The 23281-nt window shown below is 46.6% G+C and overlaps 1 protein-coding gene across 3 annotated transcripts; it reads right to left on the minus strand.

Moving 5' to 3' along the window:
• Positions 1-453: 453 nt before the first annotated feature.
• On the minus strand, positions 454-22758 carry C1QTNF2 (C1q and TNF related 2). 3 transcript variants are annotated; one of them, XM_033853534.2, is made up of 5 exons: positions 22652-22758; positions 22229-22326; positions 15864-15911; positions 5045-5297; positions 454-1241 (listed from the first exon to the last, which is right to left on the minus strand). In XM_033853534.2, the coding sequence occupies exons 4-5, from the start codon at positions 5286-5288 to the stop codon at positions 628-630; spliced, it is 858 nt and encodes a 285-aa protein (XP_033709425.1). In that variant the 5' UTR covers positions 5289-5297; positions 15864-15911; positions 22229-22326; positions 22652-22758; the 3' UTR covers positions 454-627. The 3 variants fall into 3 exon arrangements, with proteins under 3 accessions (XP_033709425.1, XP_019801900.1, XP_073658872.1); XM_019946341.3 differs by lacking the exon at positions 15864-15911 and having other exon boundaries at positions 22652-22756; XM_073802771.1 differs by lacking the exons at positions 15864-15911; positions 22229-22326 and having other exon boundaries at positions 22652-22734.
• Between the last annotated feature and the right edge of the window lie 523 nt (positions 22759-23281).

A 23281-nucleotide genomic window follows, 5' to 3' on the forward strand; every position in this document is an offset into this window, starting at 1 on the left:
TTTAGGGCCCAGCTTAAAAATTAACTTCTTCTTGGTACTGACTTGGAGGGGGCTTCAGAGAGCCTTGAGGAGCTGGGGGGGCTGGAGATATTCTGTTCTTGATCTACATGAAGGTGACAAGGTGTGTACATATGTGAAAATTCATTGAGCTGTCCATTTAAGATTTGTAGACTTTATGTAAGTAAACGCAAAAAGATGATATCTAAAAAAACAATTTCACCCTTTTCCCTGTCTCCTGTTCTTTCTATTACTCTCAACCATGGCATGTGCATCTCCATCTTGCCACAATAATTATACTATTTGTTGGTTTGTTTGTAAATTTTTTCTCCCATTAGAATGTAAGCCCCACGAGGAGAGAACCACAGTCTGTCTTGTTCACTGAGGTACCTTCTGGAGTGTAGCACAGTGCCCACCACATAGTACATATTAAGAAAATTAGCAAATGGATAGATGGAAGGATGAATAAAAAAGCTTGGATTTAATGATGGAGGAACAGAGGGGCAGAGGAGGTCGGCCAGAGGTTAGAAGCTCCCAACTTCCAGTTCCCAACAGACAGTTTAGGGGTCTTGCTCTGGAAGCCCAAGCTCAGAAGCTGGTGCCCTCCTCGGTGACCCAGCACTGGCCTGTCTACAACTCATTGGGGTTGTCCTGGTCGGCATAGATGAGGAAGCCCGTGAAGAGGCTGTCGGTCCAGTATGGGTCATAGAAGAGCCCATTCTGCTCTGAGTAGAAGATCTGCAGCCAGACCTCGTCACCCTGCTTGAGAGCCAGGATGGTGGAGCCTGAGGCCACATCGTGGTTGCCCGTGTTGGCGTCGAAGGTCCGGATGCGGTACTGGCCATTGTGCACCAGGCCGATGGCCAGGTGCTTGTTGGCCAGCGTGATATCGTAGGTGAAGTAGTAGATCCCTGGCACGCCGCAGACGAACTTGCCGCTGGACGTGTTGTAGTGGCCGCCCTCGTTCATCAGGATCTTGTCGAACTTGATGGGCAGCCGTTCCCTTGGGTAGCTTTTGGTCACTGCCACGGAGAAGGCCGACTTGGCGTGGCCACTGCCGCAGCTGCAGGGGCCCGGGAGTCCGGGCTCCCCCTTCTTGCCCTTGGGCCCCTTCTTGCCCGGTGTGCCATGCTTTCCTGGGGCACCACTGACCCCCTTGGGGCCGCGAGGGCCGGCCCGCCCAATGGCCCCTGCTTTGCCCTTTGGTCCTGGCTTTCCCCGGTTACCTGTCCGGCCAGGTGAACCTGGAAGACAGAGCAGCTGGTGTTACGGAGGGGACCTCAGAGAACTAGGCAGAGGCCGTTGGCCTGGGCTTTCCATCCTTAGAGCACAAGCCTTTGGATAAGGGAAAGAACATGAAGGCTGTGGAGTCGCATAGAAATGGGTGCAAATCCTGATGGTACAACCAGGGGCACTTCTCCCTTCTTATCTGGAAAATGCGAATGTGACACATACCTTCCAGAATCATGTGGATCAGGGCAAAAATAACTTGTAACAATTCACGCCCTCCCCTTGTCCTGCCTTCTAAGGAAGAGTCTGATTTGTCTGCCAGGTCAATCCTTCCCCCGGCTGTGCTGGTAATGGGTTGAGACAAGAATTGCAAGAAGCCTCTTGACTTCAAACCATTGACCTTAGTGAACTCCCTGCCCAGTGCCCAAGATCCCTGCCCACGTGGGCAAGGTTTTTTTCTTTTTTTTGCGGTACGCGGGCCTCTCACTGCTGTGGCCTCTCCTGTTGCGGAGCACAGGCTCCGGACGCGCAGGTCCAGCGGCCATGGCTCATGGGCGCAGCCACTCCACGGCACGTGGGATCTTCCCGGACTAGAGCACGAACCCGTGTCCCCTGCATCGGCAGGCGGACCCTGAACCACTGCGCCACCAGGGAAGCCCCAAGGGCAAGGGTTTTTACAGCAGCATTGCTTACAATAGCAAAACACTAGGAACAACTAAATGCCCAACCAAAGGGAGATAATGAGAAAAATGATGGTCCATCCATTATGTGCTATTCTCTGCAGGAGTTTAAAAAATGAGGCAGATTTGCATGCACTGTTTGAAAACTTCTCTAAACTACACTGTGAAGAGGAACAAGCAGGTGGCAGAAACTTCTTTTTGTTCAGAGGAAACCACAACGCTATTTCTACACCCATTTAAGTGCCTGGCACATAGTAAACACTTGCTAAATACACTTGGTATAGCCTGCAGAACGTTTTCACAGTATTACATTTTCACAGTAATATGTGTCTGTAGAACACCTCTGGGTTTTTAATACCCATACTCTAATAATGTGCATTTCTCTCAATACAACATTTTTTGGCTGATGATTATGTGGGAAACATTTATATTTATGTCCCCCAAACTCAATACAACATTTTATACAAACTGTATCTGGGTAACGACTGGAGTCACATCCAAACACAATGGCGGTACGGTTGATACAACCGGCAGACTGGCAGAGCTGTGGGTAGATGCTTTGGAAAGCATGCCAGATGTCAGTCAGGGAGCCTGCTGCTGGAGGGGTTGCCAGGTGCTAAGCAGTGTCTTAGCATCACAGCACACAAAGCAAGTGTTCGTTAACCATCCTACAAACTGGGTGATCAGCAGGTAATGTTGCAGATATTTCACATCCTAACAAGGTACTTGGCTCCTTACTTGTACACATACAGGGATTTTTCTGTGCTTTAGAGTTTTGTGTTCACGTGTAATGCATTTAAATTTTTCCTATTTTAAGAAACAGGGAAATAGATTTCCAAATAGCATTTTCTCACTGAACATCTAGTTTCCAGGAACGGATTGCTTATGCTGAGTGCCTGGAAGTGTTTGGTATTATTATACATACATGTAAATATATGAAAGAGGCCAGGGAGGTTATACATTTAACCAATTAATAGTGGTTACCTTTGGAGGATGAAAGGAGGATGACGAGGGGTAAGAATTAAGAAGAAATCTTGCTTTATTTATACTGTTTGAATATATTACAATGAAAATGTATTTGTGTATTATACGTGTAATTAAAAATAAATAAAAGGAATGGGGGAAAAAATAAAACTAAGAAAGGTCAAAAAGCTGTTCTTTGAAGAAATGAAAATAAATGAAAGGTGGGAGAAAGGACCATGAGAAGAGGAGGAATAAAGACAGGGTCATTTTGGATTGGAGTTTTTTGGGAAGACAAATAGATAAGGAAGTTTTATGATGTGTTATGGTGTGTGCTTCCTTTTTGATTTCCTTTTTTGAGAAACTTCTGGAAAAGCTGACTTTTACTTGTCAAGACCTCTCTGGAGGTGGGTTTGTATGTGTATGTCAGGGGGAGGGTGGTTGGAGATTATCCTGTCCTACGACTGGTCCCAGGATGACCCAGCTTTATCTGGGTTATGTGTGTCAGGACTCTGCATCTCTCAACACTGCCTTCCTTGGTGTGTTGGCTTAATTCTCAGCAGAGACTCAATACATGGCAGAAGAGACAGCCAAAACAGCCCCAAACCTACATCCTCAGAGTTCTTAATCAAGGTGGGGAAAGTCAAGAGCAGAGATATCCTGTTTCTCTTAGGGTTCATAAGGATGATGGATCATGTCATAAAATGTCATGCAAACTCTGGCTGGCTCTGCTTGGAGCACACGCTCAGATCCCAACTGATCACTGTGGTCAGGAAATGGGAACTATGTTGTCCAGTGCCAGACATACTCTGACCCCCCTTAAGTCAAAGCCATTATCATTATTTTTATAGTTATTCTTCTGGAAAGGAGGTGCTTTTGGAGGAATTAATTTGATCTGGTAGGAAAGGGCCTGGATTTGGAGTCTGCTACCAGCCTGTGGTGTGAGCTCAGCAAGTCTATTAAGGGGCAACTACCATTTATTGTATGTCTACTCTGAGACAGGTGCTTCACATGTTATTTTATTTCATCTTCACTGCACCCGTGTGAGGTAGGTCCTGTTATAATCCCAATTTTAGAGAAGAGGAAACTGAGGTTTGGAGACGGGCGAGGTAATTTGTCAAAATTGGTATCCAGGTTTGTTACAAAGTTTAAGTTCTTGCAGCTATGACGTGCTGTTCTCAACTTAATCATTCTGATTTTGTGTCCTCATCTGTAACATGGGGATAATAAGAATACCTCACCCATAGGATGGTATTGCTATACCAGCAAATGAGCGGCATACTCAAAAGTGCTTTGTCAATGTTAAAATGCCATACAAATAAAAATTATGATTTCACTAATGCTCGAAATGTACACTTTGGGATGCTGCTGACACTGAAAAGTGCTTGGTTACTGGGGCAAGCGTTCAGGATATAAGGAATGTCAAGGATGAGAAGGGCTGTAGACAGTATCCAACTTGTCTGCTACCTGCCTGGCACCCCTTCACCCCTGGCACCCTGCCCTTCACTACTTCATGTGGTCCTAGGGAGGCTGTCAGTCACAGTGGCCAACTGCCATCACCACACACTCACACACACCAAGGGGTGGGCACTTGACCCAGTCCTAGCAAATGGTGGTACTTCACCTCCATAGTCAAAGGGATTGGTCCAGGATGCACATGTGATCAAGGAGACTCAGTCATCCTGAGAATTGCTCTGTGGATCAAGCCATGAGGAGGTAGGCTTGAGCCCACCAGTGGGCATTTCATAACTTCCAACATTTGTGAGAACAAAACCAACACACCGAGAGAAGCAAAGCCTTGACAGCAATATTTGAGCTCCTAGACCCAGCTATTCCTGAAGCTCAGCTCTTGGACTTCCTAGTTGTATGAGCCAATAAATTCCATTTGGGGCTATAAATCGGGTTTCTGTCGCTTGCGCCCGAAAGAGTTCTGAATAATATTTCAGGAGACTTGCTTAAAGTCACTCAGCAAATCAACGGTGCAGCTGGGGCAGGAACAGATCTGATGCTCACTGTTCCTTTCCAGAGAATATACTGCTCTGTTTTTTAAAAACACATTAATTTGGTTTACAATGAAATGGAATTCACATTAGTTTTCATAACTTTGCAAACCCCTTTCGTGTCAGATGTTGTCAACCCCAGGTGGGGACAGGAGAGACAGGCACTGGGCTTCTTACCTTCCTCTCCGCTGTCCCCCCGGTCCCCGTCCTGGCCATCCCGGCCATCTTTGCCTGGAAAGCCCATCCTTCCGACCATTCCTGAGGTCCCTGGGGATCCTGGGGGGCCCGGTGGGCCCTGGGGGCCAGGCAGGCTGCAGATGAGTTGAGGGGAACTCTTCTGGAAGTCCCTGCGGGCGAAGGCACCAAGCAGCGGGTCGGCCGCACATGGAAGGGCACAGGCCAAGAGCACCCAGGGGATCATGGTGGTCACCTATGGGAGGCAAGAGAGCTGTGAGCTAACTGGGAGTCAGTCAGAAAGGCATCAAGAGGAGGAGAGGGCATCTGGGAGAGACACAGTTGCATTTCTGATCCTTCCTATCTCCCACATCACATACAAGTAGTTGGACAGTGTCATCACATCTTGAGGACATATTTGGATGAGCTGAGTCATGGACTCAGAATACCCTTGGGAGGGCTCCTGCGGGGGAGGCACACGTCCTCACACTGTCACGCTCCAGAGTGGCAGAACTGACAGCCCAGTGACAGCTGCTGGGGAGGAGCTGTGGATGGAGAGAAAAATTCCATGGTTTCATTCAAATATGTGGCATGAATGGAAAGTTACAAGGGCAGAAATATCAATACTTCCAACTGCAGGCGGTGATTTGCAACTAGGCTGCCTCTCCCAGAGGATTTGGGGCAGCACATTGGTGGGTGAGAAGTGAGGTGTCAGCTCTGAGCGAAGGTGCCCCAAGCCTCAACAGCACTGGCGGGCCGTGGGCACAGCTCCTCTGTGGTGGGCTCCCTGTGCACTAGGCCTGGGCTAAGAGCTTTCCACACGTTACTTAATCTCACGGCATCCTTACCGAATAGATACGGAGAGGAAATGGGGGCTCAGAGAAGTTCACAGCATGACTAAGTCAGGCAATTAGCAGTTGGCAGGGCTGGGATTTGAACGAGGCTGGGCAAATCCAGAGCTTGTGTGCTTTGCTTCAGGCTACACTGCTTTTTTTTTTTCTTTTTTCCCAGTTAAAAAATAATAAAAATGATACCCTCACATTGTTATAAAGTCAAATAATACCATAAAGCTTATAATGAAAAATTGTGTGTGATCTTCACACCCACCCCTCAACCCTCGCCCACTCCAAACTCTTTTGGGTATTTCTTCTGGCATTTACTGACATTAAAAGACAATATGCTTACATGGTTTCTTTTTAACAATTTTGGACATTTCCTTTTGAACTCCTGTATGTGACAGATGAGGATTCAGCCCTCCTCCGTCACTCTAGGACCCTGTTTTCTCTCCCTCATGCAGTTCAGATATAATCTTTGACTGAATCAAAATTCACTCTGAATTATTGTGTCTTGTTTACTGCTAAGCTAAGCACTGTACTATAATTATACTTCCTTTCTTACACACACTTTTCTTACTGGAGATATTAATAATTTTATTTGCTTAGTTCTCTACGCCACTATTTTCTACATTATCGAATGTATCAGATAATTTACCTCTTCCATGTATTTTCCTAAAGACATAAGTCCTGGAGCCCTCCATTCTCTTTTTCCAACCTTTGTACATGCTAAGCTGTCATCCCAGGATTTTCCTTTATAACCATCATGGCAATTGTCTTTGCCTCTCTCCTGCGTTGTATCTCCTGCTTTACGAATCCCATGTCTTTCTCTTATTTTATTTTATTTTTTCACTCTCTCATTTTGGTGGCACATTTGGTGTAATAGCTTCCTGGAAAAGACGTGTGGGATATAATTTTTTTGGGACAATTTGCAAGTCTCAATATGTCTTAATTTCACACCGTGTCCTTAAGGCTGGGGCATGATCACACCAGAGACCAGAGTGTTATGTGCCCAGACATTATCTACCTCCAGCCCCTCACCGGGAAGATGCAGAAGCCAAGGTCCAGAGCAGAAATAAGCCACTTGTTCAAGATCTCTCAACAAACTGGCTCAGTCACTTTGTGACCAACAGCCTCTCTCCCTGGAATGAAACCAGGAGAGAGAACATTCCAGGTATGACTTCTTGCCTCTAGGGTGAGCTCTGAAGTGGTAACTGGCTTTGTGACTTTAGGCAAGCCCCTTTCCCTCTCTGGGCCTCAGTTCCCCCCCTTAAAAATAAGGGGTTGGTTTCTACACTCGAGCATGCATCAGATCCACCTGGAGGGCTTGTCCAAACCCAGACTGCTGGGTCCCACCTCCAGAGTTTGTGATTTGGTAGGTCTGTGTTGTGGCTGGAAGATTCGCATTATTATGTGGTATGTGAGGGACACTGATGCTGTCGGTTCACGGACGCATTTTGAGGACCACTGGACTAGATGATTTCTAAGCCCCTTCACCTCTGATGCTGACTGAGACTTTCAGAGTCCACTTGGCCCTCTCTTACTAGATATGAAGTCTTGCTGGCTTCTCCGTTCCCGCACAGCCTTCAGCTGCCTCATCACAGCCTTCAAGCATGAGGGGGCTCCCCGCAGCCGTGGCACTGGCAGTAAGGGAGGACCACTGCTCAGATCTCACCCTTGGAGCTCACAGTTCCCTCCTGGGCCCTCAACCTCCCTTCCCTTCACATGCTGCTTTGCCTGAGGCCTGGGAGCCTGTCCAGACCACTGTGCCACCTCTGGAAACAGGCCGATTCTACCTTTCCTCCTGACCCCTCCAAATCTTTAACCCTGGGAACAGATGAAGGGGAGAGAAGACCAGGCCTCCCCTGCCAGGGAGAGGAGGGGAGACCGCAGCACTGCACTGCGCTGCCACTCGGGGGCCTGGTCTAGTTCCAGCTCCAAGGCTCACCAACCTGGTGACTTTGGATAAGTTACTTTCTTTCTCTGGACCTCAGAGAATAAATGTCACAGAGGTGTCCCTGGCTAGGTAGAGATGATCTAGTACCAGATACTGCCTTAAATAACATGACATCATACAGTAACAAAGTTATTGTCTTTTCAGTTTCTGTAATCCTGATGAATTGAAGAAAAAAGTTTCAGTTTGGTGATAGTACATTTTTCATGCCTCTATACCCCTTTCTAATATTACTTTTGCACAAAGAACACTGTCTTCTGTGGCAGTGCACACCCATTATTAAAGAATCTTGAGCAAGGCTCCACAAATAAGCATGGAAACCTTGGAAACCCCCAGACAGGGCCACAGCGCCAGGGACCCTGGGACAGAGCATCTGCTAGGACGCAAGGAAGGCCTGTGGCACAACGTAAAGAGAGGGACTTGACAGGGGCACAGGTTAGGTCTGGGTATCTAGTCCTTGGGAGAGGGTGCAAAGAAAGACTTAGTGGGTCAGGGAAGGTGGGTGTTAAAATCAAAATTCTCACCTGAGCACCAGGACACACGAGAGGCTGCATGCTCAATTGAGAGGTCAGGCCAAAGTGAAGAAATGACAAAGGAATAGTTTGAGAGCTCATTCCATAACTCTGGGCACTCTTGGATTTTACTGAATAAAATGCAACCCGTGTGGTGGGGAAGGGGAGGAGGCATGGAAATGAATCTGAGGCCTGCCTCTGGAAGCTGGTGGGTGGGAAAGTGGCTGGTTGCTGCATGAAAGGGGGAAGAGAGAGCTCTCAGTTGCACAGAAACTGGGCTGACTGCCTTCTCGCCTGCCTTCTCTGGTAGACAGAAGGTGCCAGACATTCCGCAGCCCCAGCCGGCCTGAGCTGGAGGCACCAGGACAGAAAGCGAGGGGCCCAGCAGTGATAACCATGCAGGGTGGATGCCCGAAAACCAGAAGCTGAGGGTGAGGCCTGGACTTGCTGGCGAAAGAAAGTGTGGTGGCCCGCTTCATGGCTGTTACAGTCAGAGGGCTCAACCTGGGAACCGCCAAGGAGCCCGCAGAAGGCCCCCAACAAAAGAGACATCCCTGTCTGCCAGGCCCAGACGGGCCGAGGAGCTTAGCCCTGTTCCTGCCAAGAAACAAGAATCCCCCTGCTGTCTGTCCCTTTACTTCTCCTTCCCCTCGTTCCTTCAGCCTGGAAAGAGGTGAGCTGAGAAGGGGGGCAGGTGGTCCAGCCAGTCTTACACCTGCACTGGGGGACAGGAAGAAGTCTCACCTTTGGTGCCACCTGGGCTCCACATGGGCTGCATAAGTGATAGTGGGAGGTGGGAGGCAAACTCGGTGGAAGTTACATGCATGATGGACTTTGGAAAACTGTCCTAGGCACTCCCCAGGCCCCAGGAATCTCCATCTCCTTCCCTTGTCTCCTTGATGAGAATATTACAAAACTGGTCTTAGTGTTACTTGTGAGCTGGGACACATCTGGGGCCCCAGAAGAGAAACCGACTTCTCAAAGCAGGTTTGAAATAGTTTGGAAAGTTGCAACCTGCGAATATTTGGGACAAGGGAGGGAGGGAGGGCGGAGGAAGTGAGCTGAGAGGGGGGCTTACTGAGTGATCCCGCTTAGTGATGCTGGCCCAGGGTGGGCCCCAGTGGCGGGGCGGAGGCTCTGGAACACGCAGGGAGGAAGGGATTTCTCAGAGCTGGAGCCTGGAGGTTCCTGAAGCAGCTCGAGCCAGGAACTGTTTTGGAAATAAAGGCGGGGAGACTAGGTTCTGGTTCCAAACCAAGAGGGAGGGAGCAGAGTGTCTCTGTTTCAGAGGGTCACCTCTGAAAAAACCAGCTCCAAATAGCCCTGCTCCCAGCCTACTCTCCATACCACAGTGGTGGAAAAACCTGGGGATGAGGGCTTGGAGGGGGGCCAAGGCTGCAAGGCATCCAGACAGGTGAACTCTTGCTGGGTCTTAAAAATAAACTTAGAATGACAAACTTGAAGAGAGCCCCAACGGGCCATTTAAGCCAACCTCATTGGTTACTGACAGGGAAACTGAGGCAGAAGCAAACTGACTTAACTGGACACCTACAAACTTCCAGGCACTGTGCAAAGCTCTTTATTGGAATTATTTTATTTGAAGTTTACAATAAACCCTATGAAGGCAGTAAACTTATAGTCCCGTTTTTCAGAGGAAGAAACAGAGGCTTGGGGACTTCCCTGGTGGTCCAGTGGTAAAGAATCTGCCTTCCAATGCAGGGGACGTGGGTTCGATCCCTGGTCGGGGGACTAGGTTCCCACATGCCGCGGGGCAGCTAAGCTTGCGCGCCACAACTACTGAGCCCGTGAACCTCAACCACGAGCCCACACACCCTGGAGCCCGCGTGCCACGACTAGAGAGAAGCCTGCATGCTGCAACGAAAGATCTCGCATGCCTCAACGAAGATCCCGCGTGCCACAACTAAGACCCAATGCAGCCAAAATAAATTAAAAAAATATTAAAAAAAAAAAAAAGAAACAGAGGGTCTGAGAAGTGAAATGATTCTACCCCAAATCACACTATTCGAGTACTGGGGAGAACATTCGAACGTGTGTGTGAGGGGCTCTGAAGACTATATGTAAGGTACTATGCCTTGTTCCCTTCCCTGCTATTTTTTTTTTCCCTGTCTTATAGAAGAGTAAACTGAAGCTCGGAGAGGTTAATTTGCTCATGTTTATACAACTTGTTCATGGCAGAAGTTACATTTGAACTTGGGTTTGGCAGACCTTAACACCCAAATGCTTTCCATTATGTCAGTGTTTTTTGGATTTTTCTTCCTAAATATCTGAAATTACAGAAGATACCTTGAAGCATAGGCCAAAGCCACACACAGCAACAGAGAAATTTCTTTGATGTCTCATCTTTTATTATATCATATAAAATACATGGTTAAGAGAATGTAAAAGTGATGCTTTTTCTCCTTCAGGGTACTTGAGATTGATGCTTGAGGAAACCTCCTGTCCTTTGAGAGGCCCACACGTGGTTTAGCCAAGGTGATAGGGGGCAGCCTCTGAGCCCTGACATCCCACCATTGGGATGCCCCTTTGGAGTATTAACGGAGTGTCCCCAGGGGCTGAACCAAAAGACCAGGGTGCACAAAGCACCTCCCCTTCAGCCCCATCACCTCATTCCTTGCTTAGAGCCGTCAAGAGCCTCCAGCCTTGTCTCTTGCTGCCTCCACTGGCACTCTCCAAGCCCAAGCCAGAGAGACCCTTTATAAACATAACTCAGCCACATCACTTCCTGGACGGTCTTACTCCAGTGGCTGCTGGCTGCAAATAGCAAACCCTTGATGTGGCCCTAAAGGATGGCCCCCTGCCTCCATCCTAACCCTGGTTCTTCCCCTCTCTTCCTGCACTCCCCCCCATTTCAGGCGAAGCTCCATTTCACCCTTTTGCCTGCAACCCGGGGGCCCACCCTCTTGGCATACTGGCTCTTTATCTATTGTGTTTCAGCTTAAATGTCACTTCCTCCAAGGCCTTCCTCTCAGACAGCTCTCCCTTTGGAGCCCAGCTCCTTGTCCTGTCTTTCCAGCCCTTATATCTCACCCATATTCACTGCATTTGTCTGCTTGCCCATTTACTGGGCCTCTCCCGTTAAAATGGAAGCCCCATGGGAGCAGGGACACCAGCTATATCCCCAGGGCTTCCAACTTCTTTGCTCATAGCGGGTATTCAAGAAATATTTGCTTGGTTAATGCGTGTTTGAGACCCAGACTCCGCCCTGAAGAAAATTCACGGTGAAGAGAAAACAAGGCTGTGGCCTAAATCCAAAAGGGCCCTGATACCCCTGGATTCAAAGAAGTTTTCTCCTTTCCCCAGTTTTTCTAACCCAAACCCGATCCAATTCTAATCCCTCCTTCCTTTGACCTCCTAGAGCACAGGGCCCCTACCCCCATTCCAGGGAGGGGGCTTGCAGAATATTTTACATACAGCAGGTACTCCATAAATGTCTGTTCAATTGATAAGAAAAAATAAGCATTAGTCCTTCTTCACCTTTAAAAAAACTATCTTAGTTCCTAAATTGTCCTTGCTGGTGTAAGTTGACCAGGGAAGGCTGCCTGGTAGTCTTCCTGCTGAGGGGAAAATAATGTTACTTGGCTCAACCCCCAAAATGGAATCATGAGGTGCTAAGCTGGGATGAAGTTCTTTAGTCTGGTTTTAATTTACCCAGTCCCTGGGTTCCTCATCTCTGAGTTAAGTAGCTCATGATTCGTAAAGACAAGTGTTCTAGGAAAACACTAGACGCTTAAAGGGCCCCAGCCTGAGGTCCCCTGTCAGAGGCGGAGCCTTCCTCCTCCTTGCTCTTGCCCTTAGCTCTCAGGACATGAACCCCTGGTTCCCTCCCAAGGGCCCTCTATTCAGACTGTGATGTGAGAAGGGCCAGCAGTGCGGATATGGGTCTCTCAGTGCCTCTACCGGAATGTGGAAACTCCAGGGACACTTGTCTGGGCCTTGAGCAACGTGGCTGAGCCTGAGTTCTGCACAATCTCCCTTGGAGACCGGAAGATATAAATTGTGCTCAAATAAATTTGACCTGTTGGTTATGAGGTTGGACACACTGACAGGTAGGGATGGTGTTTCACTCAGTGACTAAGAGCTGTGGGAAACACAGCCACTTAGTTTCTTCAACTATATCCAATGGAATAATAGTATACCTACCTCACGGAGTTCATCCAGGAATAATGAGATAATGTATTCAAAGCTTCTAGCCCCGAGTGTGACACAGTAATCCTCTCCCTCAGAAGCCGTCAGATAGCTGCCTGCCCCATGTTTCAAGTCTCAGGGCTAATACCTCCTCAGAGAGGCCCACCCCTGCTTGTTTGCTCAGACCACCCTGGTCCTCCTTCCAAAGCACTTGGCCCGAGTTGTGATTATACATTTTTTGTTCCTTGGCTCATTAACTTTCTGTTGTCTGTCTTCCCCCTGGAGTGGAAGGTCCAGGAATGCAGAGGCCCTGCCTGTCTTGCTCTCTGTTATGACCACAGCTTAGCACGGGGTCTGCCCTGCCCACAGTAAGGGCTCAACTCACAGCTGTTCAACGGCCTTGAATGAAATGGTCACTCGTGTAACAAAAGAGCAAAGGGAGCAAAAGGATGACAAAACCACACTTGGCTACTGAGGGAAACCCAAGGAGAACACTGGTCTTGGATTCAGAACATGTGGGTCCCAGGCCTGGTTTTATAACTCACTGGCCACGTGGAAAAAGTCATTTCCTCCTAGCCAGGCCTCATTTTCTCACCCGTAAGATGGAGATCATAACCCTCACCCCATCTGCCTTACAGAGTTCTCCTGAGAATCAAACTAGATAACCAATGTTGAAAGCAGAACATGATACAAAAGTTAGAGCCTTGTTTAAAACCGTAACTGCCACCAACTGCAGCGGAACTAACAGCGTGCAGTCCTGACCTCCCACTAGGAGCCCCTGGAGTGTTTCAGGTGGAGGACACCTGAGCCTGATGCAGCCGGGCAATTCTCCCTGCGTTTGCAGTTAAAAGGAAAGGGCTGGTGATGGGATTGGGGTGACGCTTGCTCGCAGATGAAGCTTACTGAAAATTCGCTTTGATGGGAGTGAAATTTCCATGATGAAAACACCCCATGCCCTCCCTGAATTCCAAGAAGCAAATTGGAAACAGCTTCTCTGAGAAGCTGACAGAGGCCGATGGGAGGAGAAAGGGTCTGGCTGCCGCTCCTCCCGCAGTGCTCACGGAACCAGCCCCCTTTCCTGGGATCTGGAGACCGATGCCCATTTGGAAACACTCCAGCACTGAGTCTACATACAGAGGATTAAAAGTCATGGGGCCGTGGAGAACAGTATGGAGGTTCCTTAAAAAGCTACAAATAGAACTACCATATGACCCAGCAATCCCACTACTGGGCATATACCCTGAGAAAACCATAATTCAAAAAGAGTCATGTACCAAAATGTTCATTGCAGCTCTATTTACAATAGCCCAGAGATGGAAACAACCTAAGTGTCCATCATCGGTGATGAATGGATAAAGAAGATGTGGCACATATATACAATGGAATATTACTCAGCCATAAAAAGAGACGAAATTGAGCTATTTGTAATGAGGTGGATAGACCTAGAGTCTGTCATACAGAGTGAAGTAAGTCAGAAAGAGAGAGACAAATACCGTATGCTAACACATATATATGGAATTTAAAAAAAAATGTCATGAAAAACCTAGGGGTGAAACAGGAATACAGACACAGACTTACTAGAGAATGGACTTGAGGCTATGGGGAGGGGGAAGGGTAAACGGTGACAAAGCGATAAAGAGGCATGGACATATATACACTACCAAAAGTAAGGTAGTTAGCTAGTGGGAAGCAGCCGCATAGCACAGGGAGATCAGCTCGGTGCTTTGTGACCGCCTGGAGGGGTGGGATAGGGAGGGTGGGAGGGAGGGAGACGCAAGCTGGAAGAGATATGGGAATATATGTATATATATAACTGATTCATTTTGTTGTGAAGCTGAAACTAACATACCATTGTAAAGCAATTATACTCCAATAAAGATGTTAAAAAAAAAAAAAAAAAGGAAGCCGTTAGGGTGGACCATAATCCAACAGAAAGGTGTCCACACAAGAGCAGGAGATTTGAACACAAAAAGAACCAGAGATATACGCACACAGAAGAAAGTCCATATGCGGACGGAGCAAGAAGGTGGTCATCTGCAAGCCAAGGAGAGAGGTCTTTGAAGAAACCACCCCTGCTGACAACTCGATCTTGGACTTCTAGACTCCACAACTGTGAGAAAATAGATTTCTATGGTTTGAAAAAAAATATATATATATATAAAGCAGTATAAAAAACGTGCAGTGCCCCTCTCTTAGGAAGTGTCCTTCTGGGTCTCACAAAAGGATTTCCCAAAAGCAGGAGTCAGCAAACACCAGCCTTTGGGACCCAATCCGACACAGCACTTGTGAGCTGAGAATGGTTTTCATATTTTTAAGTTGTTAAAAAAATGGAAGGTTAATTATATAAAATTCCAATTCCTGTGTTCATAATAAACTTTTATTGGAAAAAAAAAAAAAGTCATGGGGCCCACTTGCCAAGAGGCCTCAGAAAATATTTGATCTGCTGTTTTCTCCTCCCCTCACCCCCGTGCCCCTGTTTTTGGCTCAGTCTAGATAAAGAGGTTCAATACCAAAGCAAGACTTAATGACGGAGCAGGAGCCAGGATCTCGCGAGGTTTGTCTCAGCGGGAACTCGAACGGCACCGCGGAAGTCAGCGTGGCGGGCCCTGCGTTACCGCCACCAAGGTCTACTTTCTGACAGATGCGCCCAAACTCTTACACACCAACACGCGTGGCGTGTGATGTGGTGGGAGTGGAGCCCACCCTCTGGGTCCCTGGCTGCTTCACGTGGGACTTAAGTCCTCGAAGTGAGGGCCAGAGTCAGGCTCCCGGGCGGCTGAAGCCAAAGCCGTCAGGCTTTGGACCTGCCCACAGCTGTTTTCCGCCCTGGAGACCAAGGACCGCAGTGAGAGAAGCAGGCAGCTGACGTGTGGGGTGTGAAGACGGGCGAGGAGGCCCGAGGGTGTTCAGAGCCCTGTATCCAGCTTCTCCTGAGGGCCGGCCTCCAAGTGGCCGACCAGAGCGGTGCCCCATAGGAGGAGGATGTGAGACGCATGTGTCATTTTAAGCGGTCTCACTGCCACGTGAAAAAGGTAAAAAGAAGCAGGTGAAATTAATTTTCATATGTTATTTCGCCCGGTATATCTCAAATATCATCATTTCAACATGTAATCAATGTAAAAATTGTTGAGGCATTTTACATTCTTTAAGTGCCACTAAGTCTTCGAAGCCCAGTGTGTATCTCACACTTGCAGCACTGGCCACGTTTCAAGTGCTTGATAGCCACACGGTGGGTATTGTATTAGATGGAAGCAGAGTTGCTGGAGTTGAAATCCCACCAACTAGCTGTGGGACCTTCTACAAGGACCTTCTCCCCCTTATCTTCTCTCCCTCATCCTCATCCTCTCCAAAATGGGGACGATAATAAAAGTACCTACCTTAGAAGGTTTTTATGAGGATTTAATTTTCCTAGAGTAAGGCCTGCCCTATGGAAGAGATATAAAAGCATTAGCTATTATTTGTCCTTCTGAAAAGCAAACAAGATGATGGATGTTGAAAGCAAAACATGATAAAAAATTCAGACCTTGTTTAAAATTGTCACCAACAGCAGTTCAGCCAACGGAAAATCACCCTGACCTCCTCCATGAGTCCTGTGGCCTTTCAGGTGGAGGCCCCTGTAGGCTCCTAATAAATTCTCCATTTTCAGGTAAGATAGTTTGAGTTTTATTTCTGTCTGTTGCTACCAAAGGAGATTCCTAGGGAGGCTTGGCCTTCACTCCTGCCGTTCTGTCCTGAGGGAAGGATGAGGGTGTCTGGCTTGGCCCTGTACCCCTGATCCACCTGGTTTGTTCAGGCTCCACAGTACAGAGATAGGTGAATCAATGGGAGAATGTTTATCTCATCAAGTGACAGGAGGCCAAATGGGCTATCACGTATGCAGGTACTTGGTACCATGGCTTGGAAAGACTGCCTAATAAATGGTGTGGCTTATTCTTATTGCCTTGGAGGCCAGATACTGGGGATCTGAAGATGAAAAGATGGGGTTGCTGCTTTTAAAGGGCACACCATCTGGTTATACTGAGGGTCCCACCTGGCCTACCTATACCAGGAGAGAAAGCAAGCCTTGCTCCTCTTTTCTCTTTGATACAGGCTCGCCTGAGGAGCATCCAGGACCATACAGAAGGCAGGGGAAGGAAATTTGGGGGTTAGATGATTCCTTGGAAAGGTGTAGAAAGGACTGTGCTTGAAGATCCGGGAACTGAGGGAGAGGAACAAAGTCTGAACTCTGAAGGGCTGGGGAGAAAAAGCTAAGTTTTGGGTTTTTTTTTTGTGGTACGCGGGCCTCTCACTGTTGTGGCCTCTCCCGTTGCGGAGCACAGGCTCCGGATGTGCAGGCTCAGTGGCCATGGCGCACGGGCCCAGCCACACCGCAGCATGTGGGATCCTCCCGGACCAGGGCACGAACCCGCGTCCCCTGTATCGGCAGACGGACTCTCAACCACTGCACCACCAGGGAAGCCCACTAAGTTTTCCTTGACTTCCCTGGGCTTGCTGGTTTCCATGGAGTCACTTCCAGTCAGGCTGTGATGGGCATTCAGGGTAACTCTAAAGATCTGACACAATGCTAGCCTTCGAGAGCACAGAGCTGAGCTGGTGGTTAAGTAATGGTTAAGAGTCATTTTCTAGCTGTTTGACCTCTGTTAAGTTATTTAATCTCTCAGTTTTCTTGTCTGTGAAATGGGAAAAGCAATGTGTATCGTCTTATTTGAATCATTTGAATTTGAAATAGCATGGTATAAAAAAATCTATTGTTTCACTTTATGAGTGAACGTTTGTCAAGAACCTTGCAAGGCTATTCTAATAGGTAAACAGAAATTCTCATGGGTAAACAGAAATACCTGCCATCCTTCAGCTGTATTGAATTACACCAGTTTGAATTATTTGAGGTCTTTAGGAATGTCTCCATGAGTAATTTGATTGCTCATACTTCCATTATAGAGTAACTGTGAATATTAAATAGGATCATTCAGTAACAGCCCACAGTAAGCACTCAGTAGTAGTAGTGTTATTCTGATATAATTGCACTATATGAAAACAGTGAGAGATATAATGGGAGAAGGAATAATGAGCAGGCCTGGGTCTGCTGTTTCCTCATCTGTAAAATGGTGAGAACAGTGAGCTTGTGAGGAGTTGAACAGTTGTGAGCTTTGGGATAAATGGCACTGAAGGCAGTTGTAACAGCTGAGGTGATTTTACAGCATGGCATGAATGCAAAGGTGCAGGATTTCTACGGGTGTGCCCTACTTTAAACAAGGATGTAAAATTGGAATTTTGTCATTCAGTGATCAGATTTTTGTTAAGATTGCAATGTGCAAGGACTTCTGGCTGAGAACTATGGAAGATGGTCCTGCCACCGAGGAAGTTATAATCTAGACAAGGGGTGACCAGCTGGCTTATCAATGACATTATGCAAACCATAGACTGCACCATGCTTCTGGTTTTTTTTTGTTGTTGTCTTTTTTTTTTTTAACGTTTGAAATTGTTGCCAATGTAAAATTTGGGAGATTTTATGTTAAAATCAAGATTTCAAAATAAAATACCTAGAATAAATCTAACCAAGGACGTAAAAGGCTTGTACTTGGAAAACTGTAAGGCACTGATGAAAGAAAACAGATGGAAAGATATACCATGCTCACGGATGAAAGAATTAATATTGTTAAAATGACCATACTACCCAAGGCAATCTACAGAGTCATTGCAATCTCTATCAAAATACCAATGACATTTTTCACAGAACTAGAACAAATAATCCTAAAATTTGTGTGTAAACGCAAAAGACCCCAAAACAATAGCCAAAACAATCTTGAAAAAGGGGGACAAAGCTGAAGGTATCACACTCCCTGATTTCAAACAATACTACAAAGCTGCAGTAATCAAAACAGTATGGTTCTGGCACAAAAAGATACACTTAGATCAATGGAAACAGAATAGACAGCCCAGCAATAAACCCACAGTTGTATGGTCAATTAATCTATGACAAAGGAGGCAAGAATATACAATGGGTCAAAGACAGCCTCTTCAATAGATGATGTTGGGAAACTGGACCACTTTCTTATACCATGTACAAAAATAAACTCAAAATGGATTAAAGACTTGGAATCATAAAACTCCTAGAAGAAAAGATAGGCAGTATGCTCTTTGATATTGGTCTTAGCAATATTTTTTTTTAATATGCCTCCTCAGCCAAGGGCAAAAGTAAAAATAAACAAATGGGACTACATCAAACTAAAAAGTTTCTGCACAGCAAAGGAAACTATCCACAAAATGAAAAGACAACCTACTGAATGGGAGAAGATATTTGCAAACAATATATCTGATAAACAGTTAATGTGCACAATATACAAAGAACTCATACGACTCAGCAGCAAAAAGACAACCTGATAAAAATTGGACAGAAGACCTGAATAGACATTTTTCTAAAGATGGCCAACGGACACGTGAAAAGATGCTCAACATCACTAATCATCAAAGAAATGCAAATCAAAACCACGATATCATCTCACACTTGTCAGAATGGCAGTTATCAAAAAGACAACAAATAAGTGTTGGCCAAAATGTGGAGAAAAGGGAACCCTGTGCACTGTTGGCGGGAATGTAAATTGGTGCAGCCACTATGGAAAACAGTAAGGAAGTTCCTAAAAAAATTAAAAATAGAAATTCCATATGGTCCAGAAATTGCACTTCTGAGAAAATGCACATCTGAAGAAAACAAGAACACTAATTTGAAAAGGTACATGCACCCTTATGTTCATTGCAGCACTATTTACAATAGCCAAGATATGGAAGCAACCTAAGTGTCCATCTATAGATGAATGGATAAAGAAGATATATATAATGGAATATCACTCAGCCATAAAAAAGAATGAAATCTTGACATTTGTGACAACATGGATGGACCTAGAATGGACCTAGAGAGTATTATGCCAAGTGAAATAAGTCAGACAGAGAAAGACAAATACCATATGATTTCGCTTACATGTGGAATCTTAAAAACAAAACAAATGAACAAACATAAAACAGAACAGACTCAGAGATACAGAGGACAAACAGATGGTTGCCAGAGGGGAGGTAAGGGAGAAGATGGGTGAAACAGATGGAGAGTGAGAGGTACAAACTTCTAGTTATACAATAAATAAGTCACAGGAATGTAATGTACAGCATAGGGAGTACAGTCAATAATATTGTAATAACTTTATATGGTGACAGATGGTAACTAGACTTATTGTGGTGATTATTTTGTAGTGTGTAAAAATATTGAATCTCTATGTTGTACATTTGAAACTAATATCATAACTCAATTATACTTCAAATAAAAAAAAAGATTTCCAGCTTTTCTTGAGAATCAGGAGGATCTGCAGCATTCTGGCAGGGCACCAATTGGCTACCTCTTGGACAAGGTGTTATGGGCTGAATTGTGTTTCCCCAGAATTCATATGTTGAAGTCCTAACCCCCAGAAGCCCAGAGTGGGACTGCATTTAGATATGAGATCTTTAAAGAGGTAATTAAGGTCAGACAAAGTCATATGGATGGGCCCTAGTCCAATATGACTAGTATCTTTATAAGAAGAGGAGATTAGGACATGACACCCAGACCAAGGGATAACCATGTGAGGTCACAGTCAGAAGGTGGCCATCTGAAAGCCAAGGAGAGAGCCCTCAGAAGAAACCAAATCTGCCATCCCCTTAATCATGGACTTCTAGCTTCCAGAACTGTGAGAAAATACATTTTTGTTGTTGAAGCCACCCAGTCTTTGTGACTTTGTTATGGCAGCCCTAGCAAAGTAATACACAGGACCTATATTCTTCAGTGTCAAGTCTTCACCACTCCTAAATGTCATGCATCCTGTTCACTTATGTATCGTGCATGGCCTTTGTTGGCATATGATCTAGAGGAAGAGGGTATTCTCCATGTGTTTGTTCTGCAGGTATGTTCTTATTTCAAAGCTCTGATGTTCGTTTTCTCCTTTAATTCTCCCCACAGTTCTAAGAGGCTGATGCTATCATCCCTATTTGGCAGGAGAGAATACAGAACTCAGAAAAGTGAAGTCATTTTTCCCAGGTCAAAGCTGGGATGTAACCCAAGCCTGTTGATTCAGGGCCCAGGGCTCGTGCCCCTCTATCACGGCCCCTCTGCTTGGGCACAGGACCCATGCACATAAAGCCTTAACTAACAGGGCAGCTGCGTGTGTGTGTTATAGAAGTAAGCCAGTTACAGCAATGCACAAATCCAAAGGAAGATTATTTCCTTGAAAAAAGATTTGGCATAGAATTCCCTTCAAAAGTAAACCTAGATTAGAATTTGATTAACAGAAATCTGACTTATGCAGGAGTTCGCCTCATGGAGGTAAAGCCAGCTTGGCAGTCCTCTGACCTGGAGGAAGGAGTGGGGGAAGCTGTGAGTATATAAAGGGTCTGTGTTGCCCCATGATGAACATTCAGGAGTAGAAAGCACCAGACACTGGGACTGTAGGAAAGAAGGTCCAGTCGTCTGTGTCCAATCTGCAGGTGAAGATGAGAGGAGGAATAGCAAGATAGGGAAGAATGGAGGGATTTGCAGAGAAAGAAGTAACTTCTTGGGGGAATTTGCTGAATATTTGATGGAGGCGGAGTAGGTTTGAGATGCCCCAGACTTGTGAAAGAAATCTCAATTCATTTGTGTAATGACACACTGTACACGGGAACAAAGTATACGCACATATGGAAAGATGGCCAGTGTACACTGTTAAGTGAAAAAGCAAGTTGCAGCAGGGAATGTCAAGTATGATTTATCCTTGAGTTTAAACAAGATAGACACAGATAAATAGAGATGTGTATGTATGTTTGTGGGGGAAATTCCTGAAAGGACACACATCTTGTTAAAGGGGTTACCTCCCAGAATTGGGAAGGAGTGTGTGACCTTTTACTTTTCACTTTCCACCTTTTTGTACTGTGTGAATTTTTTAAGGTAAGCATTGTCAGTTTTGTATCATTTAAAACAAAAGGTAACCTGAAGGCTTAAGGATTGGAAGACAGTCAAGGCTGTGTCCCTGCTAGGGGATGGGGAGAAGTAAGACATCTGGGAAGAAAGGAAGCCTGTGCTGCTCTGGATGTATTAGAATGAAGGGCAGTAGTGAGGTTCTGAAAAGTGTGGAAGGTTTGCCGAGCGGCAGTTGAAAGTGAGCATACTGGATATGATTACCAGATAACGGAATGAATCAGAGAAAAGCTGTGCAGATGGGAGGGCAGAAATGGAGGAGCAGAGAGGACTTGGAACACTAACTGAGCATCAGCCTTGGATTGGCACATATAGGACACTGTCGTTGCTATTGCTGCTGGTTCAGTGGGGTCTCTGGGAGATGGCCAGTCTAAGGAGGTGACCCTTGAAGGGTTCCACGCAGGAGAGTTTTGCAGTCAAAGGGTAGAGGACAATTGCACTGAGGTTGTACAAAGGATTCAGGCTTTGGGCGAGAGGCCTGGGCTGGGAGGCTGCAGGGAGCCAGTGCAACAGTTTAGTTGAGAGGAACAGCCCTGGAATGGGGCAGTGGCAGTGGGGATGGAGAAATAAGAACAAAGTAAATAAGACAAGGCTTGGAGACAAGTAGTGGGGAGGGAGAGTGAAGAGAGTTGTGAAGAGCTGGGTGCAAATCTCAGCTTGCCTGTCTGTATGATATATTTGATGAAAGAAATGTTGTCAAGAGTCAATTAGATAATGCACTTGATAAGTAACTATGATTGTTAGCTCGGATATTGGGCTCGGACTTACCAGGCTTCAAATCCCTTTACCACCAACTACTGGCTGTGCAACCTGAGCAAGTCATTAACGTCTCTGAGCCCGGTGCCCCTTCTGCAGGTGGTGATAACCTGTTGTCATGGAAACGAAAGAGCTTAAGTGGAGGGCTGGCAGGGCCTGGCACAAAATAGGTGCAGGACAAATGGTCGAGCTATTACTATCAACGATAAAACCTCTGAGCACAGAGCCTGGCACATGGTAAGCGCTCAATAAATGTCAATTCATGTTGTAATTCATAAGGCTGCCCGGCCTGCAAAGAGGGGGTGTTGGCAGTACCCTCCCTCCCATCTCCTCCTACCCGCGCCAGCACCGCGTATCCCCCCTCCCCGCCCGCACTTTCCATCCCTGCCGGAGGGTGGCGGGGGTGCGGACTGGGCAGACCGCGCAGACACTTACCCTCAGCGCCGCCGGCCACGTCCAGACGGGTCTGCAGCCACGAAGCTCTGGGCCGTCCCGCCTTCCGTAGCTGCAGCCCAGCCGGCTCCCGCCCCGGGCATACTTTTCCCATCCCGTCATGGGCGGGAGAGCTCTCCGCCGGGTCACGTGGGCCGGCCCGCAGCGAGGCGCGCTCTCTTGGGCATCGGTTGGGAAAAACCTTTTAGCTCCGGCAACAACTTGAGTGTGTCGATGCATCGCTCTGTGCGTAGAACTTGTCAGTGCATTTGAAATTTTCTGTGCACGAGAGTGATTGTTACCCAGGCGTTTGCAAGTGCGTGGGTATGTGTGCATGTGTTTGAAGAGGAATGTGTGTTGCTTGTACGTGAGCATTCATCTCGCTGTGGATCTAGGGGTTGTGCTGTGGGCATGACAGCTTATAACAGAGTACCTCTTCCTGTGTACTGAATATGTGTGTACTTGAGAGGGATTAGGAATCGTGTGTACATGTTTAGTTTTGTGTGTGTGTGTGCATGCATAAGTGCATGTGCCCAAACATACATCAGGGCTGTGTCTGCACATATATACGCACATATCCAAGCTTGCAGCTTGGTGTGCAACAGAAGTGTACTTCAGTTTCAGTGTGTACAC

Source organism: Tursiops truncatus, chromosome 3 (genome assembly GCF_011762595.2).
Source record: "Tursiops truncatus isolate mTurTru1 chromosome 3, mTurTru1.mat.Y, whole genome shotgun sequence".
NCBI classification, from domain to species: domain Eukaryota; kingdom Metazoa; phylum Chordata; class Mammalia; order Artiodactyla; family Delphinidae; genus Tursiops; species Tursiops truncatus.